Source organism: Stegastes partitus, unplaced genomic scaffold, assembly GCF_000690725.1.
Source record: "Stegastes partitus isolate 25-593 unplaced genomic scaffold, Stegastes_partitus-1.0.2 Scaffold1344, whole genome shotgun sequence".
Classification (NCBI taxonomy): Eukaryota; Metazoa; Chordata; class Actinopteri; family Pomacentridae; genus Stegastes; species Stegastes partitus.
The window spans coordinates 24379-37937 of record NW_007579075.1 but is presented as its reverse complement, the minus strand read 5'-3'; the positions used below and the strand labels follow the sequence as shown (position 1 = coordinate 37937).

Here is a 13559-nt window from a genome sequence, read left to right as displayed (position 1 = left end):
TCCGTAGGTGTGAATGTGAGTGTGCTTGGTTGTCTGTCTCTAAGTGTAGCCCTGTGATAGACTGGTTACCTGTCCAGGTGAACCTGCCTTCGCCCTAAGTCGGCTGGGATAGACTCCAGCCCCCCGCGACCCTAGTGAGGATTAAGCGGTGTATAGACAATGGATGGATAGATGTTTTTGGACTGTTGGAGGAAGCTGGAGAACCCGGAGAGAACCCACGCTGCACGGGGAGAACATGCAAACTCCACGCAGAAAGATCCCAGTGCCCCCACCGGTGCCCCCACCGGGACACAAACTAGCGACCTTCTTGCTGCGAGGCGACCGTGCTAACCACCTTGCAGCCCTGTGACGCACATCTTTTGATTTAAATAAAATGTAAATACTGTGTTGTACACAGGATACACAGCAGCATAATGCCTGTTCTCTTGCACCACATGGTGACAACAGGAACTGATAGGAAACATGCAGGACATCAGGTCCACCACCAAGTGGTCCATGCAGGACATAAAAGTTAGTTGTTCCCGCAGTAAGCAATGGTCAAAAGGTAATTAACTGCATCATACAGCATCCTGCAAACACCACTGATTTACACAAAGGTGCAATAACTGCTGCTGGCAGCTAAAATCGTAATTAGAATTAGTTGGGAGAAAGAAGTCTCTCAACCGTTTCTTGAGTGACCAGCAGTTTCTGCCTGACCAAAGTTACTGTTTTAAAGTCTGATTCTTATCCATCTTAATCTGACTTTCTGGCAGAGTTTTAACAGTGAGTGAAGTTCATAGTGGATTTTGACTAAAATGAACAAAACATTCAGACCTCAGTCCTGCAAACCAAACTATGGCTTAAAAACTGTTGGCATGAGTAGAATTAGAATTGCTCCTAAAATGTACATGTGAATTAAACATACAGTACCTCCACAGTCAACAACAATGTACTGTGTTCCTGGAGACTGATCGAGTTTGTCTTCTCCCTGGTTTTCTGCTATGAAACCATCAGCTGGAAGCCTCTTACAGTAGACTGAAGCTGCCTCTGGCTCCAGTGTTATCAGCAGCTTGTCTTCCTTTCCTTTGGTCACAATACCAGCCTGCGAGTGAACAGAAAAATCAGGCCTTTACATCAGAAATAACACTGTACTGCAGATATCCCACCTCTAGATGTTCTCAGTGTGTCACCTGAGTCGCAGCTTCTCTCATGAACTGCTTTGCTGAAGGATCCCAGATTGCAGGTACAGTCAGCACCCAGGTGAAGTCAGACGCTATAAACTTCCTCCCAGATGTGTTCTCTGCAATGGTTTTCAGTGCATCTTCCTTCAGGTATCTCAGTGCTTCTGTAAACACCGTCAAGGCCTTCATTGACTCCCCATTTGCAGCTTTGATTGTCAGATCACTGTTGACTTCCTGGTGGTGATTGACTGGATATTAGTTCATACAGTAACTTAACAGTGTTTCTGAAGTCATACAAAACATGAATGTTTGGGTCAAACTAAAGCAACAGTTCACTTATGAGACAGTATTCTCATGCAATTTTAATTATTGTCCTGCAGTCTTTGTGTTACTATGTTGTGTCAAGTGGAGTCACAGATTGACATCCCAGGAGCAGCCATTAGCAGAGATACTGGTATGAATCCGGTCAAATAAAGAATATATATATATATATAGATAAGAAAATAAAGCAATTTTGCTTAAGTTTGAAGTTGATTCAGACATTGCAATGATTAAAAATGATTCTTTGTAACCAGTAATTCTAACTGCCTAGTTGAGAAAGGGAAGTACGTTTCTAACTGTGTAGCTAACAAGAAGAAGGATTAAACCGGATGTGGCCAACACCAAAGACTGTCTTGACACTGAGCACGTCTGCAGTTTCCTTATTAGGTGTTGTAGGAAGTTCAGAACAATGTCTGAGTGTTGAAAACTATGAATCGTGCTATTGAGCTAACTGAGTGTGTGTGCTACAGTTTAAGAAAGTGTGTTTGGGAGAATACATGTGTGTCTTTGGGGAATCAGAACAGCATAAAAATGAGAAACAGAGACTCTTTACACGGAGTTCGTCGTGGACATCGCTAAAGTTGGATATTATCTGATTTTGTCCAGGATAGTGGATTCTGCTCTACTAAAAGAAGAGCCCCGATCGGTCTGCAATTATGCTTGAGATGGAAAAGTAGAATATTCTCTTTGCTCTTCAGCAATAACAGAAGGAGCGGCCTGACTGGGCCACCCAGCCAATGCTAGGAAAGTCTTGGACTTTCCTCAGCTCACCCTGCGACCTTTCACCAACGTTTGAGAATATTGGGACTTTCACCTCAACCAACCAAAAGAAATATAACCGATCATTGTAAGACTGAATCAGAATCAGGACTGTTCTACTCCTACTATTTGATGGAGAATTCTCACTGGATTATTGGCACTCTGTACAGGGTTTTTCACTTCCTTTAAGAGATTCTACCGGACTCAGAGCTTAGTTCTGTATTATTAGAATTTTAAACATATTCCTGGGGTTTCCTATCCTAACCTCTAAATTACGCCCCAGCAATTCACCAAGAGCCAGGTCACTGAGAGGAAAGCTGCCGTTACCAACGTGACTGATAGGATCATGAGACTATGAAGGCTATTTAGTAGAGGTAACTATCAGAGTAAGTGGGGTAGGCATTTGGGTGGAGGCAGTTAGAAGCTAGGCGAGTTTCCTTGACTCCAGTTTAACCTGTTCTACTGAACCTGTTAGGCCTCAGTCCGATAGGCAGACAAAATCTAACCCTAGTGCCGTCTCAGTGTCTCAGTCTCAGTGCCGACTGAGACTGACCAACAGTTGTGGTGAGTTGGACCTTTTAAGGCACAGTGGATTTAAAGAGGTATTATACGTATGTTTGTTGGTTTGATCAGAAAATACAGAACATTCTATAAACCAGAGTACTTGTAATAATCTATTTAATAAGATTAATTTACTCACTTTGCCATAGAGGGACATCTTGAAGCAGTTGAAGAATAACTTGTTTCTAGCTTCATCACCCTTCATTTTACCATAAACCAGTTTGGCTTCATAACCAAACTTGAGAAATTCTTCTTGTTCATTGAACAGAATGCAGGTTGGAGTCTTTACCGTCTGCAGTCCAACCTCTTCACCCCAGGTCTTTAAATAGGGATCAGGTTCTTCCTCTCTGGATGTCATACTGTAAGCATATCCACTGTATGTAGTGCCAAAGTCTATGGCTATTATGAATGAGTTGTCCATTGTAGAAACAGGTCCAGGTAGTGAAGGTGAGGAAGAGAATGAATGTAATAAAATGCAGCCGGTGCAGGATATGTATTATCTGAGCAGGAGGCGGCACTCACCGAAGGTTTGCCTCCCAGTGACTTCAAACTACTACTACTACTACTACTACTACTACTACTACTACTGCTGGGATCACACTGACTCAACACATTCAGTTTGGGCAGGGCGAGGACAGAGCGACAGCAAAATAAGACCACGTAACGGCAACTTCAGGTAAAGACATCAGATCATTTTCAGAAATGACACTTTGACCTGTCTACAGATTACAATACCTGCATTGTACAAACTATTTAAGATGAAACAGGAAAAAGACAAAAATTAAACAAAAACAAAAGTTATGTTTCAGTGAAAATGTTGGTTAGCAGGTTTCTGTCAGGACTCTAGGAAAGTTGACTTTTGCATTTCCTCCCCTCTACTAAAAGGTAGTTTAACCTTGAACAGCAAAGCACTGGCAATGGTTAACTATGAGACATAGAGAGGAGGAATTCAATTAATTCTATATGTCATGTGTTGATGTTGGAATTGAATCTAGTTTAAGCTGACATTGAAAAATCGATTGTGTGACAGAATCTGACTGTTTCTGCAGTTTTACTCCATCAGTTCTTCTTTGTACACAGTTTCAGAAGTTCTCAGTGTTTCCATAAAGACATGAGACAGCTGTGAAGTTTTCCCAGTATTCAACAAGGCACAAACACTGATGGATGTAACTTGAAAGACAAATTATGAAATATCTAGCCTTACATTGTGACAACATGCTCTGACATATTTAAGCAGATTAACTTTTGATTATGTTTTGTAACAGAGTGACAAAGACGGACTGTTTCAACCAACAACAAAATTAAGAGACCAGGCAACATTTTCCTGATCTGACTTCAAGGAACCACGTTGAACATGTTTAGCTCAACACACAACAACACCTGGATGGTTCAGTGTCTAATACTTTATTAATGAATCTGTGATTTGAAGGGATATAATCAGACTAATAACTGATGATGTTTTTAAACAGAATCAAACAAATGTAAGAGGAGCTTAAATATGCCAGGTAACATCTTCTGATCTTACTATTAAAATCATGTGTAGCAGGATTTAAACCTAGTATAAATGACACAGTGTGGACACAATAACACCTGGATGGTTCAGTGGAACTAACAGTTAGTTCAACCTGCTTGATCCATTCAGGTCCTTCTGGTATTGATGTCAATGATGGTTCAGTCAGTGCATCTTGGATTAGCTCAATAGCTGTGAGGATTATTTAATGCTCCATGTTTATTCCACAGAGTTCATCTGGAACGCATACAGAAAGAAGTGGAATCATTCATACAAAGGCAATGTACATTCAATGATCGACTATGTGACTGAAACTGATCTTTTCTACAGTTTTACTCCATCACATGTAGGTTTTCTTTGTATACGTTGGCAGAAGATGTCAGTGTTTCCATACAGACGAGACAGCTGTGNTGGACTGTGGGAGGAAGCCGGAGAACCCGGAGAGAACCCACGCTGCACGGGGAGAACATGGAGACTCCACGCAGAAAGACGCGAACCGGCGACCTTCTAACTGCGAGGCAATGGTGCTAACCACTGAGCCACCTTGCAGCCCCATTACAAAAAACCCTGGCATTGAAATATGCGCCATTTTGGATAAGCCGTATATGGTATTTTACACAATATTTTACAGACTTAAAAGTCCAAAATATAACATCAATTAATCATGCTTAGCTTGATTTGAAAAGATCATAATCTTTTTTTAAAAAAGCATTAATTTTAACTATTTGCAGAGAAAAATGTGACATCTAAGTGCATCAGTCACAAGGCTGGAAAAGCTAATGAAGCAAATAAGGAGAGGGTTGTCACAACACATCAGTATTTATGGAAACAGTGATATTTAAAAAATACACACATATATATATATATAAATTTAAATAAATGACATTCAACAATACAGATATGACAACACTGCAAACCATTAAATAACTACCTGGTTAAAAGCCCAACATAGAGCAACATACAGTACAGTTACAGACTCTCCTGAGGCAGGAAGGTACACAACATTACAGTACGTGATGCTTCCACATATCTATGTCTTTGCATATGCACTGTAAAATTCTGTATTTATATCTAATATGTATCAGTGACTTCCACAGACAGCTGACTGATCGGTTCATTAGCCAGCGGATCTGTGCAGTTAATTTGACCCATGTAAGCGCAACAACGATCCGGTGGTGACAGCAGCTCACATTTAGGCTGGATGATGAAAAATATCCAGTACGACATCCAACGGAGGCATCTAAACATCTCCCCATATGTCTCATGTTAGATGAAAGTCAAAACCCATCAATACAGCCACTCAGCTGAACATTAAGGGGCAAAGTAAGAAAAATAATATATTCGACATTACCCTGTTCTCTTTTTGGAAAATCAGCCAGTTGTTTAAAGAATCCAAGTAATACATTCCTTTTCATACAGAGGTACTTTTATCTTGGTTTTGCCACTATTTCACAAAAACACCAACCCAGTACATCTATCAGAGGAAGCACGTGGCGTTTATAGCGGGGCATTTAATTATGTTAGCTTCCTGCAGGGCACGATTTTGTACAGAAAATTGCTCTAATTATCAGCTATTGGCAGCATCAATTTAGAAGTTATTATTACCAGTTATTATAATCAGCAGCCAGTGCAGTTGTAGCAGCGTTGTGTTAAATTTACTTTTCTTGTTTGTTGTTTGCAAACACGGTTACTGAAAACATGAACGCTTACCCATAAAGCATGAGCAGGGTGATGAGTGGTTGGAGGTTGGCCGGTGAGGTGTAGCACTTCTTGTCGAAAAAGATGAAAATTTCCACCACCATCGCTGCGCTGATGGAGTAATTAACCTGGAGAAAGTCACAGAGAAAAGTTTACACGAGCTGCTATCGCATCCCCTCGGTGGTGTTGTCATGCCTGGCATTGGCACGCTCTCAGAAGGCAACCATACCATGTCCCACAGAAAGTTGGCCATCCAGTAGACCAGAGGACTGACCCCGCTGACAAACTGCAGGTGTTTGGCCTGAGTGACCCTCTCCTGGATGAGATAGAGGACGAAGCTGGCCGGGACGAAGGACATGGCAAAGATGACGCAGATGGCCACCACTGCATCCACTGATGTCGTTAGACTGGGGGGAAGGACAGAGAAGTGGGTGAGTTTCTGTGAGCCAATGTCACAGAAAATGTCTGTATTTGCTGTTTTTTTAGCGATGATAGCTGTGAGCGTTGCTTATTAACAAATGTTTCACTTTGCACTCCTGGGTTCTTCTTCTCCTTTCAAGGAAAAGTTTGTGAATGTAAAATATAAAGTAATAATCACTCACACGCTGATCTCAGAGAGCTGCTCTTTGGTGAGGTTCAGAGGATGGTTGATGGCAGTGATTCCATATTCATCCAGGTTAGCTCCTTTGGGCAGGTTTGCACGGAGGATGGCGTTGTTGGCCACATTCATGAAAGACACCATGGCATGCCAGCCCTTATTGTTATACCACACCTAGGAAAAGCATTCGTGTTAGGTGCCATCTGTAGACTACAACACCTACTGGGGTTTGAGAGGATACTATGCGTGGTCTATTATATCGTAATACAACACAAGGCCACATACAGAGCTTCCTTTAACTGACCTTGACATTGTTTTGAGTCTCCATGTACCTGAGGAACATCCCTATATCCTTTAGTGTTTGTCTGGAGTACTCGCCCTGCAAATAAACATTTGTGGGCCAATTACAAAATGAACCATGAAGAGCAAGGTGAGGTAACAGAGATAACTGTGGAGACACAGAGGAAAAACACGTGATATTTGGTTTTAGAGTCTCTACCCCAGTAACGTTGAGCAGTCGTCCCAGCTGAGCCGCAAAATCCTGGATGGTCTTTGGCTGCAGATCTAGAAGAGGGAGCTGTCCTCCCACTGATATGCCTCCATACCTACACACCACAGAGAACAATTCACATGTATAGAGCTCTCCTGCACTCCACCTGCTGCACACCAAAGCTGTACTACCCCATGATAACCACTAGAGGGAGAACTGCACCGCTACACAAAACACTTCCTTCCATTAATTATACTTCAAAATGCACAAAGATACCACAATTTGGACATGAATGTAATTATATATTTGATAATTACATATATTAGACAGATGCAAATTAGAAATTACCTTTGCTCATTCACCCAGTATTTGCTTTTCAAGCTGGAAAGAGAACACACGCATTAAAAAGTATTTAAACACCACAAACTTTTAATATCTTTTTTGAAATAATTCACAGTTTTGTCCTATTAAATGAAAAGTACTGGGCTTTTTTTGTTTTAAAGTACTTTAAAATAATACAGAACAAAGAAACCCTATGTTAATGAATGCTGCTATTTTATGATGTGCAGTCGTTCACTGCATTTGATCAAAGTTGTGTACAGTTTTTGCACCATTTCTTTTTGAAGTGGTACAAAAATTCCATACCTGGTTCTGATGAGGCTGGGGTAGGTCTTCACCAGGTAGTCAGAGATGTTTCTACCTGTTAGGTCCATAAGAACATCTCCTGTCGACTGGATCCTCTGATGAACACAACAGCACACAGTGTACATTAGACAGTCATCAGCACTGCTGGGCCTAATGTGGGTGAAGAAGTGGAAGTGATCCCACTTAGAGATTTAAGTCGTGCGCTTGAGCAGAAGGATTTTGTGTACACAGCGTGGTCGTGCTCAGTATCAGTTACTCAGCCTACCTGTGGAGGTGGCAGGCCTCCAGCTCCCTCAGGACACACAGGCAGCATGGTGAGTTTCCTGGGTGTGCTGCACTGACACTCCGGAGACGGTCGAAGGGAGGTCCACTCCGGACCGGCCAACATGTCTATCAGGGCAGGATTAACTAAGGGCATCTCCCACTCTGTGGTGATGTTGTTACACGGGAAATCTCTACAAGCAGGAGAAATTGACTCATGCTGTCAAACAAAGCAGTGCAGCGGAAAGTCTGGGAAACAAATGGATTTAGAACTGTGAGGGGGCTACTTACTCAAGTGGTTCCTCGGCCATGCAGCGAGTCCCGAAGCCAGGCTTGTCCAGCAAAACCTCAGCAAAATATCTCAACTGAGCATCCATAGGACGCTCATTACTGCAACATACAAATTAATAAAACACAGAATTACAAAAAGTAGAAGATTTTGCAAAATGTGAGACCATTTAATATTGTTCTTTGAGCCACACAAACGTTTACTATTATACTGATCTCTCAAGTGGATCAGTCATCTCTGAGGAGATAAATGACAAAAGGTGACCTGATACCCACCTGAAGAAGGTGTACTGCCGCCCATACATCCAGGGGGTGAGGGTCAGACTGGGATACTCCCCAAAAGGTGGAACGATGAGAGTGAATGTCAGCGCGAGGAAAATAAAACTGGCGGGCAGCACAATCTAACAGAGACAGAGAGACAACTGGGATTCAAGACAGAAACTCTAAAAGTCATATGGAGGCCTATGAGGGACAAACATATGCAGACTGCAGCGTGTTCGATCTCAGCAATGATATATAAAATTCAAGTTGACAGCCAAAATGTTGTTTTTAATTATATTTAATACAGGTAATGCAAAACATGTAACATAAAGTTAAAATATAAATGTCTTAGGATTATTAGGATGCTCAGGTTACCTGGGCAATGAAGTCTTTGTAGGAGCGTGTGGCATGATGCAGCCTCTTGATCAACAGAGCAAAGAACTGCTTGATGATCAGACAGATGCCTCTGACCTGGTAGGATCCTCGGCCTGCCCCGCCGTCAGAGGTATCACATGGACTCTGACCGTTGGACTCTGCAATTAGAGCTCAGGTCAAGTTGGCAGAGCCTCACCGGCACTGGTGGAGTCAAAGCTAAATTAGAGAAGCCAGCCAGCCACAAGCATGTTCAGCCTCCAAAAGCATTTGCCAGCAGAGCTCTACGAGCGTTTAGCAGTCATCATCTTGACTTTTACGGTTTACCAGAGAAAGCTCTGGAACAAATTCAATACGAACATATCATTTGGCCGCATGTCACTAGTTGGAAAGCCCAAGCTGAAGCTTTGCACCGCGTTACGTTGTTGTCAGGAAAAACACTTCTACCAAAATATTTTCAGAAATAGATAAGAAAAGTTTTAAAGAATAGTGTTACATCTTGGGAAAGTCTTGCCAAGAGTTAGATAAGAAGACGGATTGCATTTTCTGCTTCGTACAATAAACATGAAGTCATCCAGATGCTGGTTAGTTTAACACAAAACAGTGGAGTATGGTTGTGTAGCAAGGTTTCAAAATATATATACAGCTATCTTCTCTTATCAGGAATGCCGCCACTTTTCCCAGAATGTCAATTTATTCTTTTATTTTCTCAGTAAACCTTCACAAAGACATTCACAAGTAACTGATGTGTGTTTTCCTGCAACAACAGCAGCAGCAGCAGCAGCCGCCCTGAGCTCTGAGCTGAAAGCCTCGTTCACCTTTTACTGGTTCCATATCAACAGCCACTCTGTTGAGTCCACACAGACTACTGCGAGAGATCTGTTGCATTGATTTCTTATCTGAGACGGTCAAAGAATGGATACAAGGATACGACACAGATGATCAGACTGAGAAAAGAGGGCAACAACGGGCACAACTACACATTCAGACACACAATGAGTCAATAGGAAGAGAAAGGCATGCGCTGTTTTTCTTCTTTCTTACCTTGAGTACATTTCTTGTTGGTTGTATTCCCATCTGCAGTGACCTTTAGGAAGATCTACAAGAAGACAGATTGTCAGTACCCGAGATTAACAGACGCCTTCTTTACAAACATAACAAAGCCCCATGAAACAGAGAAAACAGGCAGTGACTGTATGACAGATTGCCTCAATACAACTCCTATTTTCTTTTCGTTAAGCACAGTCTCATTTTGAAGTCCTGGGACAGCAGTGCTCATTTAAAAATGTAGATTTCTTTTTACATTTTTCCTAATAATTGCTGCGACCGTTTATTCTGGCGACGCTTCCACGCACCTCCTCCAGCGACGTGTCGGACACACCGAAGCTGCTGAGGCCGATGTCCACGAGGGTTTCCTCCAGCTCCCTGAAGAGGCTGGCGTAGGCCCGGGGCTGGAAGTCACGATTCGGCAGCAGATAGGTGAGCTCCTGGCCGATGACCTCGATCAGGCGAGCTTGCGGCACGTGGTGATGGATCAGGGCTGTGATCCGGTCCATGTTACCTGGAGGTGAGGGGAAGAAGTCGATTATTTTAACTTTTGTCACAAATGTAATATGCTTTAAATGTGTTTTTGTCCACTTTCCTCTTGATTTCAGCACTTAATTTTGCACACTCCTTTAACTTTCACTGGCAACATGGGAGGTTCAATCAGCTGACACGTTGCTGTACTTTCTTACCGTCACTGGTTCGTGTCATGTGATCTGACTTTATAGACTCCAGTGCTTTATTTTTACTTCCAAAAGCAGAAGAGGAGCAGCGAATAACAGGATATCACATTAAAGTGTAGTATGTACTCTGGCAAAATTCCACGTTGAAATGACTTTTAATAGGGCCATTTATGGCGAACAGTAGCTCAGGGCGAACAGCGAGAACAGGGTGTTTCTAGGTGTGTTGACAGTAAGTGATATAAATAGTGCAAAGGCAGTACAGTACCGTATTCATCAACACGACAATGAGATTATGCTCCATTGTATTCATAATTTGGATAATGAATAGAGTGAAAACAGGTCCAGGGAGGTTGACAACAAACGTGACTTAGCACACCTCTCCCTGACCCCGATACAGTAATGTGACCTTACCATCCATCTGCCTGTCTGGAGCCTGGCTCTCCTCCTGGTCCGCTTTAAACTTGGAGCACTTTGAGCATTTACAGGAACAATCCTCTGTACAGTCACAGCTGGTCTGCAGGAAAAAATGAAACCAGAAGTCATGATTTACTTTTAAATAACTTGAATTTAAACTATTTTTCTCTCCTCGGTGGGTTTTGGCTCTCCCTTTAATCTCACTGGTTATTTAGGGTCAGATAACAGAAATCATTGTTTAAGTCTGTCGTTAAATATCTTAAAATTGAGACATTGAACCTTTTATATTGTCTAGAAAGGACCTTAACTTGGGGTTGTGATTCGTATGCAGGGTTTTAAATCCCAAATCTAAGCATCCTCTTGCCTAAACTGTGTTTTATATACTTATCTGTTCACATAATAAGTTCTAAAGTTAAAAAAAAAAATCCATCTTCAACCAAAATAAATCACTTTCCTTTCAAAGCCACTGCTCTGCACCCTGTAATTACACCATCAAGTGTTTATCTTCAGTAGTTCCCACCTTCAAAGCGTCATGTTTCATTCGTCGTACGAGGGTGAGGTAGAAGCCAGCGCCGAAACAGTTCTTGAGGAAGATGGGGGAACCGCAGCAGTAGAGGCGGCCCTGAGAGATGATGGCCACCCGGTCACTCAGCAGGTCGGCCTCGTCCATGTGGTGGGTGGACATGATCACCGTGCGTCCTGCAAACCAGGCACGGGAGGGATGACAAAGGAATAAAGAGAGACAGACAAGCTGATTCATGTTTTAGGACAGACTTTTCTCTACGAGCTCAATCTGTAAAAGAACACAGCAGGATATAGCTGTAAATATTTAATATAGAGATTTCTGTCCAGCGTGAGGTGTCATACATTCTGTATTGATCCAAGAATCGATGACAGAGCAGCTCCAGTGTGACTGGAGGCATTTGCGATAAAACCTGAGGTTTCGTTCAGCTTAGAGCACTTCGTGAGGGTTTTCTGGAAGAAGTGTTTGCTGTCAGTAGTGGCCCGCATGACGCAATGATTAGTGCAGGACTTAGGAAGGATTACTTGTGGCCTGACTGGACAAACCTGTCAGATCTGTTCATCTATTCATCTAAAGTATCTAGAATATTAATGGGTAATTAATTCTAGTCTGTGAACTGTTTTCCTACTAACAGAGCTAACTACAGACATACAGCACCATGTAAATGGTCGGTTAATGTGTAAAAAAAAAATTAGATGTACATTAAATTAAACATAAGGAGCAGTTGATGTGGTGCTCGTAACTGATTTCAATTTATCATAGATGCACGAGTGCATCCTAAACCTACTGTGGCTCTTTAAACTCTCTCACCTGAGTGAAAAGCATTTTGATTAACCAAAGTCTCACTTTAGAGATTACATTTGCTAAAGCCCTGAGCCAAGGGGAGGTACAGAAGTGTCCATTCAGAACAACTGATTTACAACACGCTGAAAGGCTAGTGTGGAATTTTTGCCCAATGAGGCCAAAAATGAAAAAAAAAAAAAAACTCACTGCCCATTCCAGTTTTAATGCAGTATTGCTATCATCACCACCACAGCAGGGAATAAAGCAGTAGGGCCAGTGTTACCTGCACGGTATTTGAGCAGCAGGTCCCAAATAGAGCGTCTGGAGTAGGGGTCCACTCCTGATGTGGGCTCATCCAGAATCACCACTTTGGCTCCACCAACGAAAGCCAGAGCCACTGACAGCTTCCTCTGCATGCCCCCTGGATCAGAACACAGAGACGTACACATGGTGCATTTGTTAGCATTTCAGATCAAGTTCATTGTCATGTTGCTGTANACCATCCAATAAGCACGAATGTTACCAGGATCAGTGATTGTCACAATGAATCTGTGATCTAATGGGATTTATCCTGATGATATTCAACAGAATGGAAGAGATGGAACATCGCGACCAACAACGAAGCCAAGGCACCAGGTAACATTTTAATGATCTTACTTGAAGGAACATATTGAACATGTTTAGCTCAACACACAGCAACACATGGATAGTTCAGTGTCTGCTACTTTAATAATGAATCTGTGATCTGATGGGATTTGTCCTGATGATATTCAACAGAATGGGAGAGATGGAACATCGCGACCAACAACAAGACGGCCCATCCAGGTAAGATTTTCCTGATCTTACTTGAAGGAACCACATTAAACATGTTTAGCTCAACACACAATACAACCTGGACGGTTCAGAGTCTGCTACTTTGATAATGAATCTGTCATCTGATGGGATTTCTCTTGATGATATTCAACAGAATGGGAGAGACAGGACATCGCAACCAACAACGAAACCAAGGAACCAGGTAACATTTTCCTGATCTTACATGAAGGAACCACATTGAACATGTTTAGCTCAACACACAGCAACACATGGATGGTTCAGTGTCTGCTACTTTAATAATGAACCTTTCACCTGATGGGATTTATCCTGATGATGTTCAACAGAATGGGAGAGATGGAACATCTATACCAACAA

The 13559-nt window shown here is 42.2% G+C and overlaps 1 protein-coding gene and 1 long non-coding RNA gene across 2 annotated transcripts in view; one reads left to right on the top strand and one right to left on the bottom strand.

Annotated features, from left to right (window-relative positions):
- LOC103369882 (retinal-specific ATP-binding cassette transporter-like) overlaps positions 1–13559 on the bottom strand; it is a 52271-nt gene that overhangs the window by 15112 nt on the left and 23600 nt on the right. The window contains exons 21-36 of the mRNA XM_008298722.1: positions 12655–12792; positions 11586–11764; positions 11063–11165; positions 10280–10485; positions 9969–10023; positions 8928–9085; positions 8568–8692; positions 8295–8393; positions 8008–8197; positions 7743–7837; positions 7446–7478; positions 7107–7212; positions 6912–6986; positions 6612–6781; positions 6239–6416; positions 6022–6137 (exon numbers count right to left, since the gene is read on the bottom strand). Of these exons, the coding sequence (XP_008296944.1) occupies positions 6022–6137; positions 6239–6416; positions 6612–6781; positions 6912–6986; positions 7107–7212; positions 7446–7478; positions 7743–7837; positions 8008–8197; positions 8295–8393; positions 8568–8692; positions 8928–9085; positions 9969–10023; positions 10280–10485; positions 11063–11165; positions 11586–11764; positions 12655–12792 (2026 nt within the window). The remainder of the gene's footprint in view (positions 1–6021; positions 6138–6238; positions 6417–6611; positions 6782–6911; positions 6987–7106; positions 7213–7445; positions 7479–7742; positions 7838–8007; positions 8198–8294; positions 8394–8567; positions 8693–8927; positions 9086–9968; positions 10024–10279; positions 10486–11062; positions 11166–11585; positions 11765–12654; positions 12793–13559) is intronic.
- Positions 13156–13559, top strand: part of LOC103369879 (uncharacterized) — a 1704-nt gene continuing 1300 nt past the window's right edge. Inside the window, exon 1 of the long non-coding RNA XR_520854.1 lies at positions 13156–13196. This is a non-coding gene — a long non-coding RNA (uncharacterized LOC103369879). The remainder of the gene's footprint in view (positions 13197–13559) is intronic.